The sequence below is a fragment of the Eleutherodactylus coqui genome, chromosome 1 (genome assembly GCF_035609145.1).
Source record: "Eleutherodactylus coqui strain aEleCoq1 chromosome 1, aEleCoq1.hap1, whole genome shotgun sequence".
In the NCBI taxonomy this organism is placed as follows: domain Eukaryota; kingdom Metazoa; phylum Chordata; class Amphibia; order Anura; family Eleutherodactylidae; genus Eleutherodactylus; species Eleutherodactylus coqui.
The window spans coordinates 328,015,359-328,034,613 of NC_089837.1; the positions used below are offsets into that span (position 1 = coordinate 328,015,359).

General features: G+C 40.0%; 1 protein-coding gene across 1 annotated transcript in view; it reads right to left on the reverse strand.

Annotated features, from left to right (window-relative positions):
* Positions 1-15,881: 15,881 nt before the first annotated feature.
* The window catches only part of CA4 (carbonic anhydrase 4), a 32,438-nt gene continuing 29,064 nt past the window's right edge, over positions 15,882-19,255 (reverse strand). The window contains exons 7-8 of the mRNA XM_066587360.1: positions 18,939-19,099; positions 15,882-16,311 (exon numbers count right to left, since the gene is read on the reverse strand). Coding sequence (XP_066443457.1) covers positions 16,105-16,311; positions 18,939-19,099 — 368 coding nt within the window. The 3' untranslated portion in view covers positions 15,882-16,104. The remainder of the gene's footprint in view (positions 16,312-18,938; positions 19,100-19,255) is intronic.

Sequence of the window (19,255 nt, forward strand, 5' to 3'; positions counted from 1 at the left end):
TCTTGCGGGCCATCTGGGGGTTCAGGGGACTCTAGATCCTTGTACTAGACACTAATGGTGGCCAGGCATATCTCGGAAGATCTGCGACTTTGTTAAGGGATGCTCTGTCTGTGCACGCAGTAAAAGTCGGCATCTGGAGGGGCCTCTGAGACCGTTACCGGTGCCTTCTTGTCTGTGGTCGCATTTATCAGTAGATTTTATCACCGATCTACCTGAGTCTTAGAAGTTCACCACTATCCTAGTTGTTGTAGACCGTTTCTCAAAAATGGTACATTTCGTGGCGTTAAAGAAGCTACCTTCTGCGATAGAGTTTTCCAAGATTTTTGTAAAAGGAATCATTCGTCTACATGGGGTTCCCGAGAACATCGTATATGATTGTGGGGTTCAGTTTGTTGCGCAATATTGGCTTGCTTTTTGTAGAAACCTGTGAACGTCGCTTTCCTTCTTGTCAGCATACCACCCACAAACTAATGGTCAGACTGAGCAGAAGAACCATGATTTAGTGCAATATTTACAGTTCTTTGCTAGTGAAAAGGCTCATCAGTGGGCAGAATTCCTGCCCTTGGCAGAGTTTGCGCTAAACAACTGTACTTGTTCTTCTACTGGGTTATCTCCATTCCTTTGCGTATATGGTCAGCATCCTTGCTTCCTTACAGCTATTTCTACTCCGTCTGCCTGTCCTGCAGCTGATGTCGCCACAGATGCGCTGCAGGGGGTATGGAAAGAAGTACAGAAGAACCTGGAAGCAACGGGGGCTCGTATGCAGTTGCGTAGTGGAAGGAGTCTGTCAGTATCTGAACCTTACAGGGTGGGGCAAAAGGTATATTTGTCTTCTAGAAATCTCAAATTGAAGGTTCCGCCTTTGAAACTGGCGCAGTGTTATGTGGGTCCCTTTGTCATCACGCGTGTAGTAAATCAGCTTGCTTATGAACTTGATTTGCTAGCTACATGGAGGGTTCATAGGGTTTTTCATAGGTCATTATTGAAACCTTTTGTCCCTTTGGTGAGGCAAAGTGAACAAATTATTAAACAGCATATATCAGAAGGCTGAGAGGAGACTTAGTAGCTGTCTACAAATATCTGAAGGGCTGTCACAGTTCAGAGGGACCAGTCCTATTCTCAGGAAAGACTAGAAGCAATGTTTGAAGTGTTCAAACAAAGGCTGGACAGATATCTGTCTGGGATTATTTAGCAAATCCTGCACTGAGCAGGGGTTGGACCCGATGATCCCGGAGCTCCCTTCCAAGTCTATCATCCTTTGATTCCATTATTCTCCCTGTCCACCCCGATCCCCAGAGCCTTCACGTTGCCATGCTCCTCCACCTCTATCCTGGTCCTCATCTATTTCATATTGCCATATTTCTCCCCCTCCACCCTGCTCCTCCATATCTGTAGGAGGGATGGGCATATTGGTAACAATACATACGTCCTCCTGTAAGCTGTCTCGAAGGATGACAGAGCGGATTCAAATCATAACTGTAAGCTGCTTGGGTTCCACCATATTCCTAAGGCCGCTCTCACACAAGCGTTTTTTTATAGCATTTAGCATGACTTTTCACACACAGCGCTAAACGCTGTAAAATGCCTCAATTGATTTCATTCTCAGATGAGCGTTTGAGCATGGCGTTTTTAACGCCATGAGTTTCTAACACTGTAAAATGCTGCATTTTAAGATGTGGCGTTTTTACAGACGCCTGTGTGAAAACAGCCAACAGTTGCAGTTCGCAGGGCTGAGGCGGAGAGGCTATACACTGATGAGGTGCTAGTGAGAGATTTATTTTCCCATTGCACTAAGTGTGATCCTTGCACCATAGGAGTTGCGTCCTTCACCGTCTCTCCAGACATGAAATGCCAGAGCCGCCTTTCTCACGCACACTTGATTTAGGCAGCAAGTTCCTTTTTTTCTGCTCTTCCAATTTGGCCTATAGTCAAATGTGGGTAAGGAGTGCATATAGATGCATCCTCTCACCTGCAGTAAGTAATGGCCGTTTTCTAGGACTGTTTTTAATTTTTTTTATATTTCCCCTTTTGTGATCCATATAGTCAAATGTGGGAACTAACATAGTGAGTGCTTAAAGAGACATAAATTTACATAAGACAGAATAAAATCACAAAGTTAACATCAACACCCTAACTGCTTCAATGAAGGTTAAAGCACCCCCACATCCCTCCCGCTCTGCATCTTTACATTTGCTTCACTACATGATTTGCCTTTCACTACCTGCTGCCGGATGTCGCCTACATTTTGATGACAGCATTAAAGGCAGCGCAGTGATGGCAGTAGCAAGCAGGAAGAGAGGAAGCGTTGGCCTATATGTGCAATTTTCTTACAAAATATACCTATGCATCTGCTGTGTGGCTCAGTAAAAAGGGTGTCCCATATAAGGTTAAAGGGGTTATCCTACTTAAAAAGAAAAAGCAAAGACAGCAGCCATTGGCTTTCACCGGCAATCCAGCACCAAACCCCCAGCAGTCCCTTGCCGGTCTCCATTTATAAGCAGGCAGCAATGATGTTTCATGGTGATGGTGACTGCTGCAGCCAATCATTGCTACAAAGCTGTCAATCATGGCAGGTGCGTGGCGTTAGTGATTGTGGTTACTCGACTCTTCTCTGTCCGCAGGCTCTTCTATAAACATGCAAGTTATGAAAGAGCACAGCATTTTACCTCATAATTAATAGATTGGTAGAATTACCATGTCTGTCACTAGTTTATGCTGCCCTCAGTGATGACATGATCGGTTCCTTTAAAGATATGAAAGTGCAGTGCTAATCTCCATTAACCTTCATCCATGCAACTAATTGAGAAATAATTAAGCAATGGTGCAAACTGAAACAAAAGAAGGAAAGTAGACTAAGAAAAAAAGTGAAGGAATGCTGAAGTCCTTTCAAAAGATAAGGGCAAAACTGCTTAGAAGCTTTGTATATAAAATGTTTAAAGTTACCTAACAAGCAATGTTGTGTCCCTGGAGATAATATTAAGTGTCGGAAACAATGCCAAGCCAACTTTTCTGCAACCTTGGTGCTGACATCAGTGGTTGCTATTTGTGATTTTTCTCCAATAAATAGGAGTACAGATAAAGTGACAGTAGAATCAAGAACACAGATTTTATCACTATCCAATGTGCCAAGGAATGTTCATAAATTTAAAAGCCACAATTTCAGAGCATGTTTTAAAAGTGCACTATTTGCTAACATTGCTATTACATGCTGAACATGTATAGTATGAACAAGATGTGTAAAATGTTAAAAAATGTATACCTGATAATTGGTTTTTCTTAGCTGTCTAAAATTTTTTTAGGAATTTGAGATATTTTGAATGGCCAACAATAGTTTCAAAGTTTCATAATTAAAGATGTTTAATTTAGTGTTTACTAAATTATACTACTTTGTAAGATGTACTCCCTTGTAGAATGATTCAGATCTTTGCAGCTGAACAAATAAATTATTGAACAGTGGCACACTTAAAGGGGTTGTCCCGCGCCGAAACGTTTTTATTTTTTTTTCAATAGGCCCCCCCGTTCGGCGCGAGACAAACCCAATGCATGTGTTAAAAAAAAAACCGTTTAGTACTTACCCGAATCCCCGCGCTGCTGCGACTTCTTACTTACCTTACCAAGATGGCCGCCGGGATCTTCACCCACGATGCACCGCGGGTCTTCTCCCATGGTGCACCGTGAGCTCTGTGCGGTCCATTGCCGATTCCAGCCTCCTGATTGGCTGGAATTGGCACACGTGATGGGGCGGAGCTACGTGATGATGCGTAAAAGGGGGCAGAGCCAGAACTCCGCTCGTGCCGAGACCCAAGAGAAGGGAGAAGACCCTTCTGCGCAAGCGCGTCTAATCGGGAGATTAGACGCTGAAATTAGACGGCACCATGGAGACGGGGACGCCAGCAACGGAGCAGGTAAGTGAATAACTTCTGTATGGCTCATATTTAATGCACGATGTATATTACAAAGTGCATTAATATGGCCATACAGAAGTGCTTACCCCCACTTGCTTTCTCGGGACAACCCTCTTTAACTTAACAGTTCGTGAACCAGAGCTGGGGAAGTTCACCGTATACCGGAGATCCCACCAAGTTGGGCTGCAGCAAGGTGACTGTTGGTTCTTGTCTGTCCTACAGTGTTATTATGCATCTTAGAAAGGACAGTTTCTACCACAGCCTAAACCACTTATGTGCCACTCGTGGGATTGCACCAGAACAGCTATGTCCATGTAAGAGAGAAGCTGGGGCATTTAGAAAAAAAAGGGGGAGAGGGAAAGCATGCTTCAATGGGACCGTACGCTGAGCCTTGCAGGTCCACAAAAATACATGTTAGAGAAAGCAAGTCTTTAACAAATAAAAAAAAGAATACAGGAATCTACCAACAACTTTATGCAACTTGAACCTCTCCAGATACATATCTGTATCTAAAAAAAATTCAAGGTATACATATGCTTAGGAGAAAAGGACCTACATTTTTAACGTGTTAATCACTAATCAGGTTTTCATTGTTTCAGTACATTGTAACAGTATGCTGTTATGACCCTACTTGAACTATGTTGAAATATAACGCTTTCAGCTAGGAAAACCCATGCTATTGATCACCTTGCTCTTTTTGAAGTCATTGTTTTTCTGAAAATATTCTATGCAATTTTACAACAATCAGTAACTGGCACCAGTTTTTCTGTATAAAAAATGTTCCTGTGCACTAACAATCTACTGTTATAGTGCACAATTGATAAAAAGTGGATAACTATCTAATTGATAGCGCTCCGACAACTGGGGATACCCACGAATCATGAGAACAAGGGTAATGTCCCCATGTATTGGAGTTGCGGCTGAACATGCACGCCACCAGTCAACTCATTTTAATTGGACTGCTAGAGATAGAAGAGTGCTTGAACTCAGATATCTCTTGAAGTCTCATTTAATCATTTAAAGGGGTTGTTCAGTTGTAAACTATTGATTTCCTATCTGCAGAATAAGTCATCAATAGTAAATCAGTTAGGGTCTGCTACCTGGGATCCCCAATGATTAGCTGTGGGTTGAGCTGATTTGTGCAGGAAGCAGACTGCTCCATTCTCACTACAGTGACCAAACTTGCTATTGCGGGCAAAGTTTCCATTGAAGTAAATGGGAACTCTGCATGTAATACTAAGTCTGTCACTGCAGTGAAAATGGAGCTGTCAGCTTCCTGCAGAAATCATCTCAGTGCATACGTATACCTGTGTGGTGAATAGCTGATCAGTAGAGGTCCCGACTGGCAGTCCCCCTGCCAATCAGACGACGGACCCCCAGCAATCTGTTATCCCCTAACCTGTGGCACAACCCTTTTTTCACCGTAAGAGATTAGACGAAGCAGTCATTAGCACAGTGGTAACCTGGGTATAGGCTGAACTATAGATGAGAAGAAAACTGTGCACCTGCAGGAGTTCGTTACCAGCAGGCACAACACTGGCAAACAGCTTATTCAGCAGCAGTCTCTCCTGGGGACGGATGATTTAAAACCTCAGTGATAAGTAAAAGAAGGAACAAAAGAATAAACACTTCAACGCTCACTAAGAGGCATCAATTAAATTTACTAGGCAACCAAAGCACCTCACTTTGTATGTATGAGTCAAGATTTGGTTGTTGGTATACCCATTAGTTAATGCTTGAAGGACATATTCCACAACTAATTAAAAGATAGCTTGTAGCAAAAAGAAATACAGTATATTCATATATCTATTTGGTAGTGCTGTGTTCGGCATCATATATCTAATTTTATAATGCATTGATACCTGATACCCAGGTAGGACACACATGCAATGGAATTTCTGTAATTAAATGAACAAACCATGTAGTTATATATAATCAGAAAATGTTATTAAATTGTTTGACAAACATATATGGTTCTTTAGAGCTATAATTGTACCTGCCTAAAAATGCCTTTTTATAATGTTCCTTTTACTAAACTATTTTTAGTGTATGATGAGAATGTATTGAATTACAAGCATTTGTTTTATGTGCTTTATCCAATCAATCCTCACCTCCCTGCCTGTGTGACATCACCTGCCCCCTTTGTGTTCCCGGAATTTCTTTGTTTTAAATGTAACTGCTGTAAACATGAGGTCTGATGAAGGCGCCTATCTAGCACTGAAATGTATAACCAATAAAGTGCTATTCCTCATGCGGGCCTTCTGCCTTGGTGCAGCAGCGTCATACATCTTCTGGTATTTTTTATTTATTCTTTTGCAACTATTTTTGATTTTCATCTTTACGTGCTGAAAGCCATAACTTTTTATTTTTCTATTAACACAGCCATATGAGGGTTTGTGTTTTTGTGGGATAGGTTCTATTTTTTAAATGCCACCATTTTGGGTTACTTACAATGTACTGCTTTTGCACAATGAAAACAGTTATTTATTTTAAAAAAGTAGTTTTTGAATCGCCACATTTTAAAAGCCATCACTCTTTTAATTTTTCTATCGAAAGAGCTTCATGAAGGCTTATTTTTGCAGGATAAGTTACAGTTTTCATTAGTTCTAGCAGGATGAAAAAATACAGCTGTTCTAGAATCATTATTTATTTTTTCAACATTTTGATCATGCATGCTAAATAACATAATTTTATTGTTGGGATAGATCATCAGTAGTTGATGGACAGGGGATAACCTCTCAGGACCCCAGTCCATCAGCTGTTCACGCAGCGGGCCGGAGTTGGCAGGAGCAGCTCGAGCGGATACTCTAACTACAGCTTGTGTCACGATGGTGGTTACTCTACCCAGAAAGATGGCCATATGCAATGTAACATCGAAATAAAGAGATAAGTCCATATAAGTAGTAGTAAACCGAAGGCACACAGTTTAGTTAAAGCTGGCAGTTTTATTTTACAGCATACAGTTGTCAATTGAACACTTGGCAACCATTTCAACCAGATCCTCTTCCTTTTGTTTTGGAGCATCCATTCTCGGCAGTCTCCTTCCTGCAGGTCAGTGGACTTACGTCACTAGTGATGTAGCATTTACTGCCTAGCATGGAATACTGAGCTATCACCAAGACTGTGCATGAGCGCTGTCTCTCCGCGAGTTTTCATATACTATTGTTGCAAGACAGTGCGCAATCGCAGTCTCTGCAAAAGATCGTCACTCTCCGTTAGGGAAAGTGAACGCTACATCACTAGTGACATAGCATACATTGACCTAAAAGAAGGAGACTGTTGAGAATAGACACTATGTAATCAGAAGAAGAATCAGCCGGCTTGCGGTGTGGTGCCCCTGGGGACTGCAGGAGCTGGGAGAAGATCGGCAAAGAGAAGATGCAGGAAGTAGACTGATGGGGAATGAATAGCTAAGTATTGATTTTTTTTATGACCGAAGAACCCCTTTAAGGATTGCTTTTTCTCATTAAGCCAATTTAATAAAATATTAAATTCAGCAATTCACAATGCAAGTTCTGGGTAGCCTAAACATGTATGGGATACACATCTCCCGACACAGTACTATAAAATCATGCTATTTTGGACAGCTGGTTATTTCATAGTACACATACTTTGAACATATCCAGCCAAGAGGAGATATAAAGAGGAACACATCTGTAGTAACGAAATTAGAGTAACTAGTTGTATTTTTTTAATTCTATTTTACAATGTTCATTTGCCCTGCTAGCTATACATGACAACTATATGCTCTAGTTGTTTAATGGGTATCTGCCCTTTGCTTGGTCAGAGGCAGAAGAAGGACGTCACAACACAGTCTTTTTGAAAAAATGTTGCAAAACTGGTAGATATACTTCTCTCACCAACTTATAGGTTTGGCAGAGAAACACCAGCAGTCTCTTTGAGTAGTTGGGGCTACTCAGTCAGAAGCCTTGTGGCGACACCAAATCACTGACACCTCTCTGAAACCCATGTAATTCACCGGAATGTGGCACCAGAGGTCCAGTTGTTTTCTCCCTTCTCCAGTGTCGGTACACTGTTAGTACAGGCTAAGGAGCATAGGTCCTGTTTATATTTGTAGGGTACTTATTGCAAGACTGTCTCCCGATATACGAAACATTTAGTAACAGTACATCTTTAATAGTAACTTAAAATTGTACTAACTGTTTCCAGAAAAACATTTTATCCTCCTTCTACAGTTGTATACATGTTATTCTATTCTATTGTCAGCTGATATTGAGCAATAATATAGAGCAGGAAGTGTAGCATTTTTTCCCAGGGGAATTGAAATCTAGTAGCAAGGCCTCTGGTTTCACTAAGGGCTTATTCACATGGCTATAAATAATGTCCATGTATTTTATGGACAGCACATGGACCTATAATATGATATCATTCACATGGGCAATTTTTCATATGGACCAATGATCTGTCTACAAGAATGAGAGTAGAGCACATAATGGGCAAGGCTCCGTAAACATCAGAGAATATAGATCTTTATGTCTGATTTCTCAAAAAGCCCATGGCCAAAGCTGTGTGAATAAGCACTAGAGTTGGTTTCACACTGCTTTTGTTGCAGATCTCCCATGGACATGAGTCCTTTGAGGCAGTTTTTATGGTAGATTGTCATGCAGTGTTTTGAAGTAAAACTAGAATCAGATTAAAAGAATATGGGAAATATAAAGGAAGGAGTTAGGTGACGTTCACAATGGTTTCCGCATAAGATTTTTTCACACAAATTCCATTTCAAAGTCTACAACAGAAATCCGCAGCTGAGTGGATCCATATATGCAGGAATACAAAGTAGATTTAGTATTAGTAATTTATGTCCTTTGGGTCATAGTCTTATTGCACTGCCCAACATGACTTTAGCTTCAAGTCATGGATTGCTGCGCTGACATTCTCCTGTAAAATTTGTTGATACACCACAGAATTTAATCGCAAGTCATCCAGGTCCTGAGGCAGCAAGGCAGTCGCAAACCATTTTTTAAATCATGTTTAACAGTTGGGTTGCGTGAAGTAAGGGCAAGGCGCAAGAAGGAAGATGCCAAGTCAGTAACTAGGTAAGCATAATCTGAAGGTAGCTCCAGCACTGATGCAAAATTGTTCATTAAAACTTAATGCTTTATTTATCGCAGAAATGAATAAAATCCATGGTATGTACAAAACTACCAAGTTTATGCATTTCAGACCATAGTCTGGTCCTTACAACAGAGATCTACACACAGTGGAAATGTAAAGAGTGAGAAAAAAAGAAGGACGGGGCAGAAAAAGAAAAGAGAGTCAGGAAAAATGATACACTATGAAAAGCAAGGAAGAATGAGACAAGCAATGGCATAGCGTTATGTTGTAATGCCAATTGGAAGCTGAATATACAGTAAAGCCATTAGTGTGGGAAATATAAGGTATAAAGCAAATGTAATAAGTATACATACAATAATTAAGACCCTTTAGGGCCTATGTCTACATATTCAAAATAGAAAATGACCCCCTCATAATAAGGGCTTTTGCCCAATCATTTCCTTTCATGGAGACGTTCTATATCTTGTACCACAATGAGCGTATATCTCCATCATATATATACATATATATAAATAATGCATTGGGACCCCCAATACACTTAATTTGACTACACTCTCAGGTTAAGAAGCAGCAATATGTTCAGATATACTGATGTTAAAGGGATTTTATTCATTCTATAATATAATTTATGTAAATCCATGCCCCCTCACACAGTAAAATAATAAACAAGCACATACTCACCTCTCCCCACTCTTGTGGTGTCCCACGGTACCCCTCGGTCCTACATGGCTATGATTGTGTACAAGCTGAAATCCCGCCTGGTTTATGGGATGTTCCAGGCACTGCAACAAAGAAATATATAAGGCACTTGTCAGCCCCCACATGGAATACTGTGTACAGTTCTGGACACCGGTGTTCAGGAAAGATGTTGCAGTGCTTGTGGGGGCAACTAAATTAATAAATAGAATGATAGGACTGGAATACCGAGAGAAGCTATCAAAATTGGGATTATTCCCCCTGGAAAAAAGACAGCTATGGGGCGATCAAATAACTATGTATGAATACATTAGTGGACAATACAAGGATCTCTCCCATGATCTGTTTATGCCCAGGACCAAGAGGGCATCCGCTACATCTAGAAGAAAGCAGGTTTCATCACCAACACAGAAGGGGGTTCTTTACTGTAAGAGCAGTGAGACTGTGGAACTCTCTGCCTGAGGACATGTTTATGGCAAAATCCATAGAGGAATTTAGGAGGGGACTAAATGTCTTTCTAGAGCGCTATGATATTACTGGATATAGATATTAGGTGACCAGCGGGGTTGATGATCTCAAATGTTGATCCAGGGATTACTCTGGCTGGCATTATGGAGTCAGGAAGGAATTTTTCCTGCAAATGAGCAAAATGGCTGCTTGGGGGTATTGGGGTGGGGGTTGCCTTCATCTGGACCAACAAGGAAGGGGCTGAAACAGGCTGAGCAAGATGGACATTGTCTTCATTCAGCCTAACATGCTATGTTACTACCGTGTTTCCCCAAAAATAAGACAGTGTCTTATATTAATTTTTGTTCAAAAAGGTTTAACTTTTTTACATGTATAGCTGCCTGGACACTATTTAAATTTACTTTTTTAATTAACTGTTAGCAGGGCTTAATTTTGGAGTGGGGCTTACATTTCAAGCATCCTCATAAAGCCTGAAAAATCATTTTGCATCCTCAAAAATTCTGGAAAATCATGCTATGTTTTATTTTCAGGGTATGTCTTATTTTTAGGGAAGCAGGGTATGTTAGTATGTTACTATGAACAGATACCGTGTTTCCCCGAAAATAAGACAGTGTCTTATATTAATTTTTGTTCAAAAAAGTTTAACTTTTTTACATGTATAGCTGCCTGGACACTATTTAAATTGATTTTTTAATTAACTGTTAGCAGGGCTTGATTTTGGAGTAGGGCTTATATTTCAAGCATCCTCAAAAAGCCTGAAAAATCATTTTGCATCCTCAAAAATTCTGGAAAACCATGCTATGTCTTATTTTCAGGGTATGTCTTATTATCAGGGAAACAAAGTATCAGCAACTGAGTGCTAAGCTCTGTTATTGGTTACAGCACCTGTGACGTCCTGCAAACAGTCTGGGGAAGCCTTTTGACCTGATGTCACAGGGGAAACCTAGGGGAACGGCACGGGACAAAGCAGGAGCAGGGAAAGGTGAGTATATGCCTATTTGGTATTTTACTGCATTGGGGGCTGGATTTACAGAGATTGTAGAATTTGGAAAACCTCTTTAAATTTTCATGTCATGCAGCTCACATATTGCTTGTTGCACATATTACATGACATAATGTAAACAACATGTGTTGTGTTACAATTCATATATATCCTAATGGGAGAAGTAATGTTACCAATCACTAATGAAAAAGATTGTGACTTATACACAAATTTGTAAAAAAAAAAGGACACTTATTACCACCACAGGTGAAAAAGCCCTTGTGATGTAACTCTACAAAAAATATTAGGAAACAGTTCATTCCAATATTGTAAGATGATTCCAAATAATAGAAATTATGTAATTATAGCTATTACTGAAGGGAGTAGTAATAATTACCATATGACCAACTTCATGAGAATACGAGTGTTGCATAGGTATTAGTGTCTCATTTTGATATTAACTATCTATTTTAACCTCTTATCAATAATTTGGCATTCCGCCTCATATAAAGCAGCAGTAGAACATGAGTGACAGGCCTTCATATCCTCTCCAAATGGCAAATTTTAATTATATTGCAGGGATAGCATCTGCCGGAATGAAGTTAGGTTTATTTTTGCTGGAGGGCTTCCTATAAAGATTAGACATAATCTGTCCAGAAACTAACATCACCTGACAGGTAACATACAAAAATGGAGTAGCAGAGTCATGTATGTCTGTTGTGAATTGTAATTAATCTTAAGGCCCCTTTAGACACAACGATTGCTCAATGTTCGTTTAATTATCGTTTAATGCAAACGCCACACAATGATAAACTAACGACTGAAATGCCCTGCCGCTACGTCCATTTTCCAATGATTTTCGTTAGGTTAAAAGGTCTGTTTTTAAAAGCAAAACTATCGCCCACTTTTGATCGTTTTAACGAATTTTGAGCGATAATTGTTGTGTCTAAATGGCTCTTTACCCTTCACAGACTAGGCTAACTAAAACCAATCTTTATTCAAATTCATTAAAACAAACAAATATAGGTCACCAAGACTCAATACAAATAAGACCTACAGTAGAATCAATATGTTTCAAATATTAACGAAATGACTAATCTTATGTCATGTCCGTTTAATAGACAATATCTAAATAAATTTCCGTGTATGAATAAGTTATGAATATTCAGAGAAAACACCACCTATTAGGTACTGAGTATACTAGGTCAGATCAACCCTTTAAAGGCACTAAGATAGTGCAACCCATAACCATAATATGTATTCTTTTGGAGATGGTTTATAACAACTGGGAATATGGATAACTTATTCATACACGGAAGTCTACTTAGAAGAACACATCTGGAACTCATTAGACGAATTAGCCATTTCAAATGGTGTGTTTGTGTCTCGCGCACAAAAAGCATGCCTTGTTGGCAGAAAAAGTACAGTAAAATACACTGAAATGCATGCAAAGAAGCCCCATTTATAGTGAAAAAGTTGCAGTAAGACATGCACAATTGCTCTTACACCCATGTAAAGCCGGCCTTAGAGAAACATATGCTACAGCGAATTATAGTATTGTAAGGAATTTGTCTGCCCCTTGTTTTTACTGACTTTATAGTTGAGTTTTAATGTTTATTATTTTATGAGCCATGGTTACTTTAAGAGGAGGGCTGGTAACTGCGGGTGCAAATTGCAGGGTCACATGCTTTCTGGTTCCAGAAGAGTTTTGAGTGAAATGAAAGAACCCATGGGGGATTGGGTATTGGTGTGGTGCCTCCATCTACTCTTTGAGCCTCCGGAGTAGTACTAGTCGTGAGCTCACTGATTTATGCATACTCAGCATTCTGCATCTTTGTGGCCTATGGCATTTCTATGATTACCTTTGGTAATAAGGAGAGAGACTCACGTACATCAGCAGTTAGGAACTTGCAGCACAACTCCTCTCCACCTGAAGCCCTAACAGAGGTAAAGTGGAACTTTGATATTCTAAACAGAGCAGGAAAGGAACCAAGCCAATGCACCAGCAGAGTGATAAGAGAGGAGACTTTATAGCTCATCGTTGACTTTTTGCTGTTTCATAACTGTGATTAATCTTTGCAACCCAGGAATCCCAGAGAACTCAAATTGATAACTATTTTACAATAAAAGTTGTTGTTTTGAACATGGAATCAAAGCATCCAGATATTGACTAAATGGAGAAAGGCACTTATGCCTGGGAGTATTTTCCTCCATCTGTCATGGATGTAGTCACCTAAGAGAGGTAGAGTGACTAGAGAGCTGTCATCCTGACCCTAGTCCCGGGAGGGGTGTTCCATTACATCGGGAGCCTGTGGAGTACCATTCCCTGAGGGACACACAACCATATTCACGGTCTCCAACTCTTCCAGTATGGTGGGACGCTAGCACTTTGCAACAATTTATAGAAAAGAGTATGATCTCCTGAGGAATAAGAATAAAGACATTACCAATGACTACCTATGATGACCAGTTTACTAAATCTTGGCCTGATGCTAATGAGGAGGAAGCTGGCTGCCATAACATCAGCTACCGGCTGACTCAGGAAACATCAGTGCACCATCATAGTCCAAAGTGTCCATTGTGAATGGTGAATCCTGTGTTATCGACATATTGGTGTTTACTTTGTAGTACAAAGGGCCATTTACACAGAACGATTATCGCTCAAAATTTTTTCAAATGAACGAGATTGAGTGATCGTCTCATGTAAATGAAAAAAATCGTTTACTATTCATTCACTTCTCATTATTGCTGACTTTCAGTCACGAGCGATAACGACATTAGCAGTGACATCAGCGCTCGTGCAGTCATATACTGAATGTCGTCCCATCTAAATGAGACATTGGGCTCTGTGATCAGTGTGAAAAATACAGATTGCGATGAAAGTTAAACATATATTTTTTAAGAATTTTTGGCAATTTTCTTTTTAACATAAAAATGTGATTTATATTATAGGTCATTTTCTGATGACACATTCCCTTTAAAATCCGCATATCTGAACATATTGCAGCTTTTCAACCCAGTAGGGCAGGGAACCAGAGTGTATCAAGGGTCTGGAGGCCCTTTCAATATATATATATGATGGGGGCATGCGGACACGGGTATAGACCGTGTCCAAAGACCTGTAAGAGAAGGCAATAGGGCATAAGCCCTTATTTGGGGCACAGGTTCCAAAGAGACTTAGTTATCGTATGGGCCTGATGTATATCTTTAAAATTTGATTTACGCATTATATTTCCCACATTTACTTTACTGTACATCAGGCTTCCAATTTGCATATATCCAGTATTACAACATACCTTTATGCTATTGCCCTCTTCCTCCTTCCTTGCTACCATAGAATGGTAGAGTTGGAAGGGACCTCCAGGGTCATCTGGTCCAACCCTCTATAAATTTCCACTGTCTGTATAACACATTTGGTATGAGTAAACACCAGACTATTGTCTCACACACATTAGACCTAGTGGTTTTAAAATAATTGCACATACCATTATATTAATTTCAGTTATAAATGAAGAATTCAGTTTTCATGAACAATTTTAAATAGTTTTTGAAGCTTTCAGAGTCACCTGTAAAGGCCCATTTACATGCTAAGATAATCTTTTAAACGATTGAAAGTTTTAGCGACCTTTTTGCATAAAGTGTTAATGGCTACTGACGGGCAATAACACTTTATCATCTTCATTTGCATGTAAATGGGCCTCCAGGAGCTGTTTAAGGAGCCCAGTATGTGATTAATCACATGCCAGCTGTGCAAACACGGTTGTCCGCAGAATACAATGTTAACTGCCAGCTCTAGTAGCTGAACAATGGATTTTAAGTTCACCTTCAAATCATCAAACGAAAATTGCCCGATGCCCGCTTTTACATGTAACGATTGTTGCTCAAATTTGTTTGTATGTAAATGGGCCTTAAGTCTTTAAGATACTGATGTGCAAGTATACACGCTTTGAGTCAGCAAGGAATACTTGTAGCCTTGCAGAATTGTGAATGCAGATCTGAACTAAAGGGAAGGATCGGTGAATGATTTTTGTAAGGCTTTAACCCCTAAGTTTACATAGAAATTAATATCATAAGAACATTTCCAAAAATCAACTTCCAAAATATCTTCCAGAAGAGGTTTAATTTATTGCAGTATTTTCAGATACAACATTTTATTGTTTAGAATATTGCTTTCATTTTTCAGTAGAGTTCATAGTATAAAAGAATGAAATAAACAGTCAAGACAGATGCGGTTCCAGCTGTATTTCAATCTAGCTGCTCTTCAAAAGAAATGCAGAAGTGGTTACAAGACGCAGCTACTGTATAAGATTCCAGTGAAATGCTAATACATTTTATCAGAATGAATCCTTATATAGTGCATATATATCATTTCTAGAAGTTTGTTCAGTAACAGTTACCTTGCTCATCTGAGCTTACAATCTTATCTTCAGTGGGACACAAAGTGAGTTGTGCAAAGTAGATATTTAAATACTTGGCATCATTAAGGTACTGCATGAAATTATAATGTATCAACCTGAGATTTCCGTCCCCCCCCCCCTTAATACTAATACTCTTCAGAATAGAAAACATTACATGTTCTTAAGATCACTGAATGTTTTTCCAATGTATAATAGAGTATTAAATAACAGTATAGCTGTAGTATATTACTGAAATGTAAAAATAACTTAAAACATATTCAACTATTCTTTGCACTTTAATATTCAATATATATTTATTGCTTTATATTTCTTTTTACATAACTTGTTATGATTACATTGTGATTGTTTACATGGTTATAGTACAATACAAAATTTGGAGAGGTCTTATTAAGGACTTATGCCTGAGCTGTGTACTGCTTACTAAGCCATGAGCTTAGTGCAAAGTGAAGATGGTACCAAATGCTATATGCAGTGGGCAAGGTCCAGGAGTCCAGGACACATTTATTTTTAATGCCCATGTGTACATCCAATCTGTTTAAAACTATTACTACACACTAACTCAACATGAGTTGAAGGTGAAGGCTGAACCCCTTATTGATGTTACATAAAACACAAACAATGTTATCAACAAATATCTAGCATTAGGCAATACTGCATCAACGCCTGAAGTAAAGATGGTTCTTCCATTCCGACTTTGAATAGGCCTGAAATTCGCAATCATTTCTTGGTCTTTACTGTACCTTAGATTTTTCGAGAAAGCATTTATCTATAGAGAAAAAAATAATGAAAACATTAAGTTGGTCTGCTGACTTCTTTTCCTACTATTGATTTTGCTGTAAATTTTCATTGAAGTCTGCATGTGGTATATAGATTTTAAATGCGAATTTATGAATTGCAAAAAATTTAAATCTGTGATAACAACAGAATTAACATTCTGGAGATCATTTCTTCTTTTTTTTCAGGATATGCTTTAGGACTTGTATTCTTGATCTGTTAAGACTCTAACAATGATTGTATTGTATTTTCAAAGAAAAGTAAAAAACACCTTCATTCCCCACAGCTGACGGCAACTTAAGGCCCATTTACACTGGACGATTATCGCTAAAAATTTGCTAATCGGCGATCATTTTAGTGATAATCGATGCGTGTAAATGGGCACGGGGCACCCGCATTTCGGGCACTTTTTGCTGATCATTAAAATCAAGCTCACCTAAAAATCATTACTCACTTTTATCAGTCGTTCTCCACGGGAAGTGCTGATAGCATTGTTTCCCCGTGGAGAACAAAGGATCTGAGCGCAGATAATAGGCTTGGGCTATTAGCCTGCATTCAGGGAAGGCTTCATTTGCATACATAATTGGTATTTAGGTAGCTGAGTAGCTACTTAAATACCAATTATTTTTTATGCAAAATAATCGCTCAAAGCTGTCGCTCAAACTGTCGTTTGAGCGATCTTTCAGCGATTATCTGCTCGTGTAAATGGGCCTTTAAGGGTGTAAACTACTGTTCCCTCAGCGATAAGAGCAGAATATAGAATGTAGCAGCATCCAGCAGCAATCAAAGGCATTGTTCACATCTATTCAGAGCCTACATACATTGAAAGCTTATGTTGGGGGGATTTTTCTACATAAGGGTGGCTTCACACAAGCGTGTTTTTGTGCGTGCATACGTGCGCACAAAAACACGCATCTGTAAGCCACAATGCATTCCCTATGGTGTGTTCAAATGTCCGTACTTTGCAGGTGCGTGCCTGCAAAAATAGGACAAGCGTGCACCATAGGTATGCATGCATTGTTTACAATGGAGCCGCGGCTACTGCCGGCGGCTCCATTGAAAACAATGGTCTGCCGGCACTCCTGCATTGTTTTTCCTGGAAGGGCTTTACATATAAGCCCTTCCCTGAAAAACAAGAAATTTAGTGTAAAATGCCGTGTTCCCCGCAGGGATGAAGAACACATCTACCACATCACATCTGCCGCATGCGGCAGATGTTTCCTTCATCCCCGCTAATAAAAAGAATTCCCTGCTGCTACATCTGTCACATCTGTTACAGATGCAGTAGAGGAATTCTTCTATTCCTTACCGCAGCTGTCACTTTAAACATAAGCCCTTCCCTGAAAATCCAATAAAAGTAGTGTGAAAAAATAAGAAAAAAGCATACTCACCTTCCTTCAGCTGCCAGGCCTCAGACGCAACTTCTGGTGCTGTCCCCGACTCTGTAGTTCTGAGCTATCAGCAGCCGGGGATTTAAAATCCCCGCCTGCTTGTAGCTCTGATTGTGATTGGCTGAGCGCTTCAGCCAACCACATTCAGAGCTACCAGCAGGTGAGGATTTTAAATCCCCACATGCTGATAGATCAGCAGCGCTACAGAGCCGGGGACAGCGCCAGAAGTTGCCGCTGAGCCCCAGCAGCTCAAGGCAGGTGAGTATTTTATTTATTTTTTTACACTATTTTAAATGGCTTTTCAGGGAAGGGCTTAAAAGGCCTTCCCTGAAAGCCCCTTAGCTGCTGGGGTTCAGCCGCGACTCCTCGCACTGTTCCTAACTCTGCACTGCTGTGCTGATCTATCAGTAGGCTGGGATTTTAAATCCCCGCCTGCTGAAAGAGCTGATTGTGATTGGCTGAGCTGCCTTAGCCAATCACAATTAGCTCTTTCAGAAGGCAGGGATTTTAAATCCCCGCCTGCTGAGAGATCAGGACTGCAGAGTCGGGGACAGCACAGAGAAGACATGGCTGAGCCCTGGCAGCTGAAGAAAGGTGAGGTTGTTTTTTTTTTTACACTTTTTATATGGTTTTTCAGGGAAGGGCTTATATTAAAGCCCTTCCCTGAAATCCATTGACGGGGGATGGCAGCAGGATCCTCTACCGCAGCTGTCATGTGTGGAATAGAAGAATTCCTCTGCTGCATCTGTCACAAATGTGGCAGATGTAGCAGCAGGGAATTTTTTTTACTAGCGGGGATGAAGGAAACATCTGCTGCTTGCGGCAGATGTGTTCTTCATCCCGCGGGGGACACTGCAGCGGCGGAGGGTAATTTTTTTTTTACACTAAAATGATTGTTTTTCAGGGAATGGCTTATATGTAAAGTCCTTCCATGAATTACAATTCAGAGGTGCTGGCAGACCATTGTTTTCAATGGAGCCGCCGGCAGCAGCCGCGGCTCCATTGAAAACAATGCACGCAGCTGCATACACACGTGTTTTTGCTCGTACCTAGGTGCGCACGTATGTATGCACTTATGTACGCATAAAAACACGCTCAAGTGAAGTCACCCTAAATGTCTGACAGATGGCTGGCGAATCCCACTGTATAGGAATGCAGTTGGATATATTACTAATGGGCTTTCACTATAGGAAAGAAGGGAAAAGTATATAGTTTTAAAAGATTTTACCTGACTTTTATTCAGCTGAATTATTGCAGGAAACACCGTCCAAATGACGGTCTCATTACAGTGCGGAGTTGTAAGTGAGCCTTCATATCTGTAAAAAAGTTTCAGTTGCTCTTCTTTTGGAATCAAGTCTTGTAGCCTTACTCTTAAAACAGTGCTTTGGGCTGCAATGCAAAAAAATGCATTTTGTATTTTGTTTTCTAAATAACTGAAGATCTCTTATAAATGTGTAAAGACTTTTTATGAAGGTGATCTGTTACAGAGGTACAAGCTATAATAATCATGTAGCCCACATTTTTGTGTACTTGGGAACTCCTGCT